Raw genomic sequence first — 15,422 nt, forward strand, 5'->3', positions numbered from 1 at the left:
ATTAATACTCCATGAAAACAAACCAAGATTCTCTGTCTCATTACTTTGTTCACACATGTCAAGTACGGAACCAAGATGTACTTTGACAAAGGTAATTGCGACAATAAGCAATATATCATAATATTACAACCCTGACATAGCACCTGGCAAGGACAAAGCAGCCAGGACAATAGCCAAAACACCACATGCATTTTAGAATGATTTTCCCATTGCTTACTAGGTTTCAAATGAATGGCATTTATTCACTCCAATTTTAGAGAGCACAGATATACGAGAATATGAAAAAGGTTAAAATTATAGGACAATTCTTAATTACTTTATAATAAAAGTAAAACTTACATGTAACTAACTCTTGATTAGCTTTGCTAACATTACTGTGCCTTGGGGTAGAAAATACAATTTTCCAGAGATTTCAAAAACATTTAGTTTTGGGCTTTAAATGATGATTTTTTTTTCTCAAGAACTTAGGACTTTCCATCAAGTCTTGTTTGGGCTAGAGGTAAAATTAGGCTGTATTCCTGAGGACATGAAGTATATCCACCACTGGGGGATGGGGACAATGTAAGAGGATTTCTTGGGATGCTCGGTGGGGACAGGAAGAGACTGGGATTTAAAATTCCACCTAGGGAAATGGAATGTTGCCTTTAGTGTAATTAATTGCTCCAGAAGAAACTTCAACTATGAGTAACAGTCGATCACCATGTCCTATTAGGTCACCAAAAGCAGAGGCCACCCTCTCGCATGTATGCTTCCAGGACATTGACCTAAGAGGTCACAGGTGACTCCTTTGACCTTTCTGGACCTTCTCCATCTCGGGACAGTCCTCAAAGCTAAGCCCAGGAGTCCTATTCAAAATATCTCAGCCCTGGGGGCTAGGAAGGAGAGGGGAAACTGTTTACTGATGAATTGATAGAAGTCAAAAGAGTATGTGCCCCTGATCTGCTCAAGACACACTAGTTCAGGGACTTCCCTGGTGGTCCAGTGGTTAAGGACTCCGCGCTTCCAAGGCAGGGGGCATTGGTTCGATCCCTGGTCAGGGAATTAAGATCCCACACTCTGCATGGTGTGGACAAAAAAAAAAAAAAAAAAAAAAAGACACACTAGTTCCAAATGGACAGAGGGGAGAAATTCCAAAGGAACTACAGAGTTGAGGGACATGGGACCCACCACTGATCCTTGGAGAGCATCTTAGTGTCATACCAATATCTTAATATGTCTTCAAATATCAATATATGAATTGACTAAAGACCACCTAACAACTCGTGAAAAAAATGCCCTGTATCTTTGCCATTATTCTGAGAAGTGTAAACAGGAGTGTGGAGAGGTTAAGCGGTCAGCCAGTGTCGTACACTCCGTAAAATGAAGATGAGACCCTATTCTTGTCTTCCACCTTCAGCTCTGGGAGTTGTGGTTGGTTAACCACAAACTGTGTTTTTGTTAACATCAAAGCATATTGAAGTCATATACACACATCAACATTTTAAGGTTGAAAAATTCTTTCATCAGTTTATTTGCGGGAGAGATCTTCATGCCTCAGATTGTGGTACTGTTTCCCCAAAAAACCTCTCCTTAGAGATTCCAGGTGTTGGCTGGAGGAAGTCTGCTGTCCTCCAGGAGTAGGGCAGAAGTCAACCTCAGCAGATGGAAAGGCTGAAGTGTTCATTTCTTGTATAAAAATTCAAACTCACTTATAGGTTGTATTAACATACACTAAAACATATAGTCAGTTTCTCCTTAAATTAACTAGATAGTTTAGAGTTTTCCTGATTATGTGCACTCATTATCTTTACATGGATTTAAAAAAGACTTCATTTGGAATTGCTTATTCTTGTCTCCTTTAGCTAAATATTGGTCCCAGAAAACTGTAAACCTTAATTAAATTACATACTTTGCAATAACAAAGAAAAGGTCAGAGGTCTACAAAGTGGCATTCCCAAGTCATTATTTGGGTCACAATCATGCCGGTTGGAGCAGGTGTGTGTTGGAAAAAAATCCAGGACTGGAACTCAGCAGACCTGGTGGACTCTAGTCCATTTCCACGTTTATGAAAGCATAGATGATGAGGAGGAGGAGGAAGAAGAAGATGATGATGATGATGAAGATGATGAAGATGAGGATGAAGAAGAAGAAGAAGATGATGATGATGATGATGAAAATGATGATGAGGATATCAATACCAGCTCACCTTTCCTGAGTGCTAAGTTCCAGGAACTGTCCTGAGCAGTTTACATCTATTAACCCCTGGAATCTTAACAAGATCCCAATAAACGTGCCGTTATCCCCCTTTATGACGACAGAGCTGAAGGTCCCAATGACTGAGACCACACACACAGACGCCTGGTGCAAGCAAGGCAGTCTGGCTTCAGAGTGTGTGTTCTTTCCACGCTTCATTATTCGTTCTCTAAAATTTCAATATCTACAAATTTGAGTACCTAATGAGATAATGGATGTGAAAGTGCTTGGAAAAATATAAACTGCTACACAAATGTCGGTTATTAGTATTATTATCTAATTATCTAATTACTGAGCCACATGATCTGAGAATAAAACCCTGATTGGAATTTGTCCTGAAAACCTTATTATAGTACTGTCCCATATATCAGTGTTTTCTTTCAACAGCCTGTGAGCTTTCATTCTGCAAAGGAGACATACAAGGCATAGATCATTAAAATGGCTTGCAATTAAAACCAAACCAAATAAAACCTAGTGTCAGAGCCAAGAGATGGGGAAGAGAAAGTTCTCTCTTAGCCTGAAATTCCCATCTTTATCAACCTCAAAACATTCTCAAACTTCAATGCTGTTTAAATGTCACCTCCTCCATGCAGCCTGCCCTGATGCCTGATTGCCCTGGGGAAATTAACCCTACCCCCATCATGCTACCTTATCACTCTGCACAGACCAGACTCTGAGGAATTTCAACAGAGACATGTGTACAGTATTACACAGAAGGAGAGTAATAGGATAAAAACAGGGAGTCTGAACATTTATGTGAAGGCAGCAGGACTCTGGGATTAGATACTTGGAGACACTAGAGGCCAGGGATTTCCTGGAGTGCAGAGAAAGGAAACCGGTAATAATGGAGGAAACCTGAACTGCGGTAGTGGCCATGGTAGGAAGGAAGAGACAGTGCACATTTAAGAGGCATTCTTTTTAAAAAGCTCATCGGTACTTGGGGACTAAGTAGACAGGAAGGGAAGGACAGCCGAAAGGACTGGACACTCTTCAGCTGATCTCTAGCAGGATCTCGCTGACACTGCAGTAGGTGCTGGGGAGATTCCCACAGTGCAGAGTAAGTCCTTCTAGAAAGCCGAGCAGACAAGACAGCACTCTTAGGGTCAGGTGCACACCTTCTGTTTCTACAAGTTTTAAGGTGACTTATTGGCAGTTGCTAATTCTGGTCTGCTTCAGTTGAACATCTGTCCCAGAACTCAACAAATATTCACTAAAGGAGTATGAAAAAAGCAAAAACTCCCCTCACATGTCATTCCAAGGGAAGGATTAGCAAGAGACATATGTTGGGGACCCCGTGTTTTGGGGAAGGACAGGCTTAATCTTAAAATTACAGAGTTGTTGGAGATGGTGGGAGTTCACATAGTTAGAAAGGGAGTCTGGGCTTGATTTTAATACTGGCTCTAACAGACCTGACTCTCTTTCTAGATCTTAAAAAATTTCCAAGATCAAAGTTTGGTTATATGTTAGTGAAATTTTAGGACAGAGATGTAATTATGCAAGTCATCAGTGGTGGCAGCTGAAGCCACAAGAACAAGACAAGGTCTCTAAGTGGTAACTAAGATATCAATTTAATTCCGAGGGATTATTTTACCATCAAAAGAGTTATTGACAAGAATGCACTGAAATAAACAGCTATGAGATCTAGGCAATGTCTCGCATAGGCGCTCAATGAATGTTTTGTTAGGTTGTTAATTCAGGATAATCAGGAATAATAAACACACAAGTTGAGACAGACAAATTCAGGACTGAATAACTGACAAAGGCAGCTTTGTTTAGATTTCCGTTTGTCAGGAAGTTTAGATACATTCTTTACTTACTCTTAGGTTAAACTGACTCTTTCAAAATAATATAAAATCTTATCTTTACGTAGACCATGAAAAATAAAGCCAATATGATTCACACACATCGATAACCATCAGAGAATTTGCGTTCATTTCCACCCTCTTGTTATCCAATCTTTGTGGAAGGCTAAGAATAATTTGAAGGTTAAGTATTATTTTATTTTAAATGAGAATAAATTCTTAGAGCAGCAACACATAAAAAGAAAGGGGAAATCTTTTAGTGGAAAATGTTGAGTAAGAAGAAAGGAAATAGATAGTGGAAATTATATATATATACGTGTGTATATATATATATACACACACACACACACACATACACAAAAGGACTATTATAAATTCCAAAATCAATGAGAAAAATTGTCAATTATTTGTAAGGTGATTGAACTGATTTAAATCAAGCTTAAAGCATTTTAGTCATATCTAACTACAAGTTAACTCTACAGCGTAAAAGTACTGACTTTTGCTTAAGTTGCACTATTAATCGGTTTCATTCATAGCAGCAGTTTCTTCTTTATGGGCTCTGGATGAACTTGCCAATTTACAAACCCACTTGGAATAAGAGGTAGTTAGTAGTGATAAACTAGTTGTTTTCTCCTGATCTTCACTAGTAACTTGAAAAGATCATAGGTAGGAGTTTCACTAACCTAAAATCTACCATCCCTAAAATTAACTGAGGGCAAAAGGTCGAGCGGCCCATTTATGTAACAAAGCTCAGGGCTGATGTGGTTGTTCCGTAGGCAGATGTGTTCTTAAACTTGATTTCTAAGTCTCTTTCTTCAGAATATCAGTTTCATCTATCAGCTCCTTTCAGTGTATAATGCTTTAGTAAAAGTGAGAACTTTAATGGTCCCAAGAATACGGAAGTACTCATTTAGTTTTGTTATTTTATTAAAAATTTATTTATTTATTTATTTATTTTTGGCTGTGGGGTCTTCGTTTCTGTGCACGGGCTTTCTCTAGTTGCGGTGAGCGGGGGCCACTCTTCATCGCGGTGCGCGGGCCTCTCACTATCGTGGCCTCTCTTGTCTGGAGCACGGGCTCCAGACGCGCAGGCTCAGTAGTTGTGGCTCACGGGCCCAGTTGCTCCGCGGCATGTGGGATCTTCCCAGACCAGGGCTCGAACCCCTCTCCCCTGCATTGGCAGGCAGATTCTCAACCACTGCGCCACCAGGGAAGCCCACTCATTTGGTTTTTAAACTGATTTAGATTCAGTCAATGCTACTGGCCTAACTAGTCTGCTTTTTCAAGTTTGACTACTTTATGTGAAATAACCAAAGATGGGTAAAGCTTTCACACTAAATACAATAACTCAGTTTCTTTACATCTGTATACAATGGAGGGAAATGAGCAAAATGACACTTATCACAAAAAATAAACTTCAAATATAAAACTTTGGTTTAAAATGTACAGCTCAAGAATTTTATTGTGCATGGGATTTTTACATCATGTTCTAATCATAGAATGGTATTTTTATAGCTTGCTCTAGTCCCCAACTATTTCCTTGAACAGTTTTGTCTTTGGATTATTTACCATTTAAAAAAATTAATGTAGCACAAAATGAGGAAAAGCATTACATATATTTCTTTATAAATTAACCGTCTAAAGATAATAGATTCATATTTCTCACTATCAATAACTGAAAAGAAATAGAAAACTAATACAAATCAGTTTAGGAGAAAACAAAATTTAAAAGCTAAATTCTGAAAACATTACAATGTATTTATGGAATTACACTAGCTTAAAGAACCAGTTTTTGATTTGCCGCAAATCACAGACTTTTCCCTAGATGCCTGCATGGTTTGCTCACACATTTATTCAGGTCCCTGATCAAGTATCTTCTCACAAAGGATGACTTCCTGGACCTTTGATCATTCTCTCAAAACTAGAGTGGTTTTGGGACTTCCCTGGTGGTCCAGTGGTTAAGATGGCGCTTCCACTGCAGGGGGTACGGGTTCAATCCCCGGTCGGGGAACTAAGACCCCACATGCCCCAAAGAGCTTTTATTTACCATATGAGTGACACAGAATACTATTTACGATACTAAAACTGGGAAGTGTTTAAAAGAGAAGGCTGCGTGCATCACACACTTTCCATGAGCCGTCAGAGCGATGAGGCTTTCAAGTGCCACGTAGCACCCGGGAAGCTTCACTGAACACTCATCATGTGTGACTCTCAGTCTTTTTTTGTTGTTGTTTAATTTATTTTATTGAAGTATAGTTGATTTACAATGTTGCGTTAATTTCTGCTGTACAGCAAAGTGATTCATTTATACATATATATACATTCTTTTTCATATTCTTTCCCATTATGGTTTATCACAGGGTAATGAATACAGGGCCCTGTGCTATACAGTAGGACCCTGTTGTTTATCCATCCTATATATAGTAGTTTGCATCTGCTAACCCCAAACTCCCAATCCATCCCTCTCCCACCGCACCCCCCCCACCCGCCCTTGGCAACCACAAGTCTGTTCTCTACGTGACTCTAATTCTCACTCTCTCTCATTGTGTGAGAATGAGCATGGAAGGGCAAAGAGCATCATGGGATGACTGTGAAAATGGGTGCCTTTGCAGCCCCCCTTGAAAGGTCCTCAAGGACCCCCAGGAATCCCAAGTGCACTCTGGGAAACACTGCCCTACTCTACCCCGCACTGGCTTTGTCATTGCTGGAGGCAACTACCTACCTACCTGACTTTACAGTATTTAGAGTGCTTGATTTCAGCCTTTTTTGCCTAGAATGTAAATGTCACAAGGGCAGAGATTCTCTGTGCTACTGTTAATAAGTGCTTAATACAGATGTTTAAAAAAAGAATGTAACACCTACCTGTGTCTATAGTGATACAATAAAAAGCCAGTATGTTAAGATTTGATTTTATCAGTTGCTGTTGAAGTGACTTATTGCTTGATCAGTGGCAGTTTTAATGTTGTTTTAACTTCTGGGGGAATCTTATATGACATCTCCATAAGGTATTACCAGGAGGCCCCTCCCTCCACTGCGCCCCGGGGAAAAGTCTGCTTCATCTGACTTTCTCACCAGAGCTTTCTGCCTCTTTACTTTTCCTCGCTTCCACCAGCTTTCATCTGACCCTCATATTTGTGTGTTGGGCACCTAGAGTGCCTTGACAATTTCAAAACCCAATTATATTTTCATTAAAAATTTCCCCAGGCTCTAAACTCTGTGCTTGATTCCAGGAGACCCGGATAACACAGATAAGAATGATGTTTTTAGTGAGAAATTTACATTGTTTTCTCTTGCTTAGGGAATGGATAAGGAGCACTTGGTATTTTACATCTTTGCACATCAGTGGTGGAAGCTGAAGCCACAAGAACAAGACAAGGTCTCAATTCCGAGGTCTGCCTCTGAGCTGGTGACCTCTTTGGAGAAGGTATAGCATGCTTCTTAAATGTCTATGTGAAAGAAGGAAATTTAAGAGAAAGAAGTGAACATTAGCTGAAAAACAGGTGGAGAGAAAATCTGGAGGGAAAGATAATGATAGCTCCCTGGAGGATATCGCTACAGCCTGTGTGCTACCCGGGTGATTTCCCTCACCTTTTGCTCACACCTTCCACTGCTAACTTCCCATTGGCTCTATAACGCCAAAGGCAGTGGAGGAGGTGGGTGTGAGAGAATTTGGAAAGGAAACAAAAGGACACATGTAGCATCAGACAACTTTAGGCTTCAACCATGACAAACTTCTGCAGAGGAGACTCTCGTGTTTGTATTTCAAACATTTGGACCAAAGGGCATATGATGAAGTAATTTCACAAGAAATGAACAATTCAAGGATGTACTCAACTAACTTGAAAAAATGCATGTCCAGGAAAGGACTTGGGGTCTCCAGAGCCCAGGTGACAGTCGACAACCACTGGTAGAGTGAGGGGAACAGTAGGACTTGAATCCAGGTCTTATGGTTCCAAGGGCGGGATGGGCTACCTTGAACCCCTACCCAGAGGCTCTCCATCCCATCGGGTCTAACTGAGGACCTAGTTTCCACCATAACAGCTTATCAATATTGTGAGCCACATTATGTATATATCTATTATTTTGATTATTCTAATTATTATAAAAATCTTATACTCTTAAACCACTTCTGAATCCTTTGTTGCCATGCTTGCCAAGAGTTATGAAAATATTCACTTCACAAGGATGTCTCTTACCTTTGTTATTATTACATAAGAATATATGGGATAATATTTTATAGCATTTTAATAACCTGATCTCTCAACAATTTTCTCACCGCATAGAATTAAGTATATTCACAGTAATTAAATGAAAATGACAGACTGTAAATCAAGAGTAAGTAATATATTCCAGTCTGTCAAACTACATATGATTATTCTATTTGGATTTTACCTGCTCAGAATGGTAACTTGCATGATTGATTCTTGATTTCTTGAATATATTCTGATTTGAGAACTCAATAACACTCCTTTCTTTGCCATAATACTCAGAATATCTTAAGTTCCTAAGATTTCCTTCCTACTGAATGCTGGGATTTTCTAGGATATGGTGGAATTTCAATTTGTCCAGCTGCTATAGAAAAATAATTGCTATTTCAAAATAAAATAATTAAACAAATTAACAATCTCTATAAACATATAGGCCCTTTTCCCCCAAGTTGTCCATTCTCTTTCTGATTTCGACTGACAAATACTTTCATTAATTTTTGGCTGAGATATAATGACCCTTATTTCTGAGTTTGTGTCTCCAAGGATGCATGGAATAAATACGGTACTTGGTCCATGGCAGTTTAAGTCAAGCTGTATATTATATGAGAGGCTAATGGCCCTGAGCTTCTGTCAATAACTTTTTTTTCCCCAGTAAAGCAGCAGCAATTCTGGTGACTCGGTGACACGTATTTATTAGAACTGAAATTACACAGCTGGCAGTCACAAAATAGTGGTGGGGTGGCAGAGGTTGTACACATGATTTACATACTGTTTACGATAGCACTTTGTAAAAAATGCGAAGTGTTGGAAAACACTGATAACTGTAGGGCACTACAGTCTGTATACTAGAGCAGTTATTGCTTGCCTTAGGGTCAAGAAGATGGGTTTACTAAGATTCAAATTTTATTTTAAACAGATCTTGGAAAGAAGAATAACAAAAGCTTTTAAACAACAAATTACATACTATGTGCTTAGGGGCTGAGACTGGTTGCCGCTGTAGTAATGTTTCAAGCTGGTTTTAGACTGTATTTCGTGTTGTTTTAGTCTCTTTCGGGTTAGGACTCAGACACTGGCTCTCAAGGGCAGCGCGCCAGGTCCAATTTAGCATCAGCTCTTTCATGTCTGTTCTAGCTAATGAGTCCATTGATTGAATCATCACACAAACAAGGGACGAGCAGAATCTCATGGGCCTGTGCTAATTATATGAAACATGTCACAGAGCCATTACATATTATATGTGTTATGTTTATAGAAATATAAACATGTATATTGTTCTAGTATTGAGTAGAAGGTTGTGTTGGTTATTCTCTTTGCTGCACATATTCATTCTCTACCCTTCTCCCCACAGAGACTGTATCACAAGGGTCACTTGGCACTTGGTTTACGACTGGACTTGGCCAGTGAGAGGCATGAGGAGGGCATCAGAGGTTAGAGGAGAGAGAGGCCAGGATATTTATTTCTCTGCTCCCGCCAGCCTCGCCTCTTGACCCTGCTGGCACTAGTCCCTCGATTTTTCCTTCGGGACTAAGGGTGGCAAGGGTTTCCATCAGTTGCTACCCCCTGAGTACCTCTGCAGGCATTGATTGCTCCCTGAATCTTGCTCACTTCTTTGTAAATCGCCCCCTAATTAAATTCTCTTCAGTTAGACTTTTTTTGAGTAGACTCTTATTTCCCATCTGGACCCTGATGCAAATACAAACAGCAATTAGGATTTTTATTTTATGATAGTCTAAGTACTTAAAATTAGCAATAATTGATCCCCCAAATGATAGCTGTCTACTCAATATTTTTAAATTAACTTCCTAAACTTTATTCAATTCGTTCAGTCTCAAACTGACTCTGAAAATGTTAAGAACAAACATTTCATAAGAACACGAATATTCCACATTTCACTGTGGTTCAGATCTTCTGGTATAAAATTTTCAAGTGGCACTTTCATCACCTGTGTTTTCTGTTTGTTCGTTTTTTGATTTTGCTTTGTATCTTTTCCTATCTTCAAACAAGGAAGCAGGGCCTTCCAAAAAAGAATAATTAGGGGCTTCCCTGGTGGCGCAGTGGTTGAGAGTCTGCCTGCCAATGCAGGGGACATGGGTTCGAGCCCTGGTCTGGGAGGATCCCACATGCCGCGGAGCAACTGGGCCCGTGAGCCACAATTACTGAGCCTGCGCGTCTGGAGCTTGTGCTCCGCAACAAGAGAGGCCGCGATAGTGAGAGGCCCGCGCACCGCGATGAAGAGTAGCCCCCGCTTGCCACAACTAGAGAAGGCCCTCGCACAGAAATGAAGACCCAACACAGCCAAAAATAAATAAATAAAAATTAAAAAAAAAAAAAAAAAAAAAAAAAAAGAATAATTAACTAAAATCCTAGGAGTCTTCAAAAAGATGATTCACTACCTAATAACATAAACTAAGTAATATTTCTGAAAACCAACCAATTCAGCAGTTAGCAAATATATTTCAAAAAAAATCTTACTGGAGTATTTAAATTTCCCATAATAAAGATACATCTTTTGTAGACAGTGTTTGAAAACATTCTGCAGAAATACGAAAGTGAACACTAAAAGTTCTTTCCACTTCTCCTGGGTGTAGCAGAGTGTCTCAATTCAGAAATTCAGGATTATTAGTTGACTTAAAGTTTGTTTTTGAAGTTCATATACTTATCCTTTCTATTATTTTATTTATTTATCTCTTTTAGTATTCATTTATTTATTTCTTCTACTATTTTTTATATTACTTTGTCTCTGCATTGCTTCTAATATTTCCATCTTCCTAGCTTCTTTTGGTTTATTTAACTCTTTTTAAGGTGTCCCAATAATGAATACACATCTCTTTACTTTGTCTTTTATTTTTAATAATAAAATTATGATTTCCTCTGAGTGCAGTTTTACCATACACTTATGCTTTCATTATAAAATGTTGCTGTTCTATTTGCTTTGTAAATAGTATGGAATTTTCTTTTTGCTTCCGTTTTGATTCACAGTAGCCAAAAGTATGTCTCTTAATTTTAATGTGATTATATGTTTGCTTAGCATTTTATTATTTACTTTTAATTGTACTGAATTATCATCAAAGAATGTGGCCTTTCTACCCTTTTTAATTTTTAGGATTGTCTTTTCAGTCCATCAGCTGATCAATTTTTTAAAATTTTCCTTGGACATATATAGCAAGTGTTTATTATTATTCAAAAAAAATTTTAAATTTATTTAATGCATTGATTTGTTAATTATTTATTCCAACTTTCTGTGGCTTTTTCTTTTAGTAGTCAGTCTGATTTTGAGAAATGTTCACAATATTTTTCATCACCTTCTTTCATTTTTAATAATTTTTAATATTCAGATGCTATTTTGTTTGGCACATACATATTCACCAGATTTTACCACATAATTATAAGTTAAAATATTTTCACTGTATAATTCCTTTTTGACCCTGTTTAGTGCTTCTGCATTAAATTCCACTTCACCTCACATTATTCTTCCCAATCCCACTCCTTGTGTTCATTGTATTTGCTGTCACTACTTTGTCAATTCCTTTAATTTCAACATTCATTTCATTAATATAAGTGTGTATATTAAACATAACATCACTATTTTATTTTCGTTTACTGGAAATTTGAATTTTCATTCTTTTCAGAGAATTCAGTCCTTACATATAGTGCTAGATTGATATACTTGATTTATCACTTCTATTTTAATTTGCTTCATAAGTTACTCTTTTCTTCCTTCTTTTTTCTGTACTTTCTATGAATAAAAGGTTATCCCCCTCCTAAAATCATAATAAAATATATTTCTCTGTTATTCTATAAAAAATAAGATAGCCAATATCATCCTCCCCAGACACATTATTTTATCTCTGCTTTCCTTACTCTATAATAAAATGAGTACATGTGCCTCAAATATTAATTAAATATAGTTCTAACTACAACTACCCCTACAAAAGAAATATATTTATAGACTTTGAGAAAAAAGAGGTAACAATCTTACATTTTAAAATATAAAACGCAGAGAACAAGTATAATACAAATCATGCATCTTACTTTAGGAGTTTTATTAAGGGGATGCATATGGTTAAAATAAATCTGGATATTCATGATGATGTTACCCTAAGAGTTGTGGTATTATAAAGACCATAGAGAAATGAACTAATATATAAATTAAATGGTTTTGAGATCACTATGCTATCTTACTCTTATATCTTTCTTTTATATAGCAAACCTTGATGGGTATTCAAGGAAATTTTATTTTTTTAAATTAAGGAATAAAATGCTCCACTGATTTCTCATGTAGAAATTATCAGGGTAATGTACATTTTAATGATTTAATTTTTAGCTTTTTGTGGGATTTTATTAAAATAGGTCAAGAGAATTTTATAATTTATTAAAGTGAGGCTCATTTCAATTCATAGAACTTTAATTTCAAAGCCTCAGCTACTCTGGTTGAAAAATATGTAATTAAGTAAAAGAAAGAAATCTTTAAATATTCTATTGAGATTAATATAGCTATGCAAGATAGCTAAACATAGAAACAGAAGGAGTTATTGCATAGTACTATAGCATGGTACTAAATAGTACTGCATATATTACATCATTTTTTTCTATTTTGTTATATAATTGCTCTACCATTTAAGATCTCTACCAACAATAATCTGTATGAGTAAAGCATTGATAGTTAACTTTAAAGCAAACACTGTGTTGATTAAACAACTAAATGATGAGTTCATACAATGTGCTACTCTAGATGCCAAAAAGGATATCAGAGAATTGGTGAGGATCACCAATATGTCAATAATTGGTGAGAAATCTAGATGATAATTACTGACTTAAGAGAGTTTCTAATCAAATGTGAATTAGTGTGGGGTAATGTTGGAAGGAAGTAGGTGAGAGAGGAGTGAAATGGATAAAACAAGTATAAACACATCTTGAAGTCCTATTAGATATGACTCATGATATTAATTATAATAATATTATAATATTAATGACATAATGATCCTATATTTTAATTGTCTTCAAGCTTAACTGTCATTTGACTTACTTTCACTTGTTGAATAGTCTTGTGGGTCAAGTATTCCTGATTCCTGCAGTGATCTAATACAGGAGTCCACCAATTCAAGACCTGTTGTGAGCTCATCTTCGATATCTTTTTGACCATCTGAAATATAATATTTTAAAGACATGAACAAATACATGGTAATGTCAATATTAAAGCTTAAGACTATCATTTAATAATCAAAAATATCCTAACCAAAGATATTATCTTTTTGAAATTCTCATTAGATATCACATTGTAACCCTTGGTCAACCACCATTAAAAACCAAGGCCAGCCAAGTCTATGTATCCATGAAGAACATAAAGTTCCTAGGGAATTGGGAGAACTTAACTCCCACGAAATCTTGAGCTATCAGAACTTCATCTAATTTTAGTGTCATGTGTTGTCATATTCATTTTCAAAAGTCTCTTCCTAAAGTTCACAAGAAAATTAATCAATAGAGATATATATAGCAGTAAGTATAAATGCTCATCAAGAAGCTGTACTTTCAATCTAAATGTCCATCAACAGAAGAATGGATAAAGAAGATGTGGTGCGTATATATATCCAATGGAATATTACTCAGCCATAAAAAAGAGTGAAATAATGCCATTTGCAGCAACATGGATGGACCTAGAGATGATCATACTAAGTGACGTAAGTCAAAGAGAGAAAGGCAAATACCATATGATATCATTTGTGTGTGGAACCTAAAATATGATACAAATGAATTTATTTGCAAAACAGAAAACAGACTCACAGATATAGAAAACAAACTCATGGTTACCAAAGGGGAAAGGGGGTAGGGGATGGATAAATTAGGAGTTTGGGATTAGCAGATACAAACTACTTTATGTAAAATAGATAAACAACAAGGACCTACTGTATAGCACAGGGAAATATATCGAATACCTTGTAATAAACCATAATGGAAAGGAATATGAAAAAGAATATATATATATATATATGTGAATCACTTTGCTGTATACCAGGAACTAACATAAAACTGTAAATCAACTATACTTCAATAAAAAAAAGAAGCTGTACCTTACCTTGTGATTGCCAGTGAAACTGCTCTTCTGCTGAACTATAAAAGAGAGAATACATAGGTATAATGAATCGGTTAGAAACAAAAGAACTCTAGACTATAAGACACAAAGACACATGAGGGTAGTAATGGTGGCTCCATTGAACTCCCTTTAATTTCTGACTGAGAAAAGGGATCCCATTTTGACACGATCTTAACTTTAATATGTTTGATGTATACCTCTTCTGAATCACAGGTATTAGCATGTTACAAATGGACATCGTTCACTAATTTTCAGAAGAACAGCTCATTTTTTACAAATCCCAACATATCATACTTATTCCTTACAATAATTTCTACATACATGCAGTTCTATTCAGCTTTAGTCATTTTAAAATACAAATCTGAATAGTTTCATGTAGACTTTTTAAGGTATTCTAATAAAGAAATAACTTTCTCCATTTTCATTATAAAGAGATAAAATAAATCTATACCTTCTTCTAGACATATCATATAAGGAGTTCCTTTCAGCTGCTTATTATATTTTAAATTAAGTAATATAAAATTATAACACTTTACACCAATTGAATATACAGTTCCCAAATTCTCACTTTATAAGTACATCTTATAAAATGACCCAGGTAGAAAGGATTGCTCATCTAAATGATATGCCAAAGATACTGTGCAGATTGTAACGATGTTGGCACATAAATTTATTCTGAATGATTTATTAAAATATATAAATAAATTTAAAATTTCTAAATATGAACAGCTCTTTCATTATATATGCAAATAGTTCCAGCATACCCTTTTTTAATATGTCAATAATTTGTGAGAAATCTAGATGCCAATTACTCACAGGTATCATTTTGAGAATGACTTTCTACCCTTATTTCACTAGATCTTTTACTCTGATCAAGCAGCTTCTATGAATAGCTCATCAGTTTCACAACAGCAAGTAGGTTTTAGAACTTTAATCTGTACCTTAGAGATGGCTTCTGAATACATTTGCTGGGGGAAAAGGAAATTCTGGTATAAATCAGCATTCAGAATAGCCATGATTGATATACATGAATATAAGAGTAGTCCCTTAAGAGACATATGATTTTTTAGGCTATCTTTCTCCTCAGCC

General features: G+C 36.5%; 1 protein-coding gene across 5 annotated transcripts in view; it reads right to left on the reverse strand.

Annotated features, from left to right (window-relative positions):
• CTNND2 (catenin delta 2) overlaps nucleotides 1-15,422 on the reverse strand; it is a 938,382-nt gene that overhangs the window by 429,676 nt on the left and 493,284 nt on the right. For 4 of the 5 annotated variants that reach the window (XM_059916116.1, XM_059916114.1, XM_059916118.1 and 1 more), the window contains 2 exons: nucleotides 14,316-14,350; nucleotides 13,269-13,385 (listed from right to left, as the gene is read on the reverse strand). In XM_059916116.1, the coding sequence (XP_059772099.1) occupies nucleotides 13,269-13,385; nucleotides 14,316-14,350 (152 nt within the window). Of the gene's footprint in view, nucleotides 1-13,268; nucleotides 13,386-14,315; nucleotides 14,371-15,422 lie in introns of those variants that run through there. The other variant, XM_059916119.1, reaches the window with a different exon arrangement.

The sequence above is a fragment of the Balaenoptera ricei genome, chromosome 3 (assembly GCF_028023285.1).
Source record: "Balaenoptera ricei isolate mBalRic1 chromosome 3, mBalRic1.hap2, whole genome shotgun sequence".
Taxonomy (NCBI): Eukaryota; Metazoa; Chordata; class Mammalia; order Artiodactyla; family Balaenopteridae; genus Balaenoptera; species Balaenoptera ricei.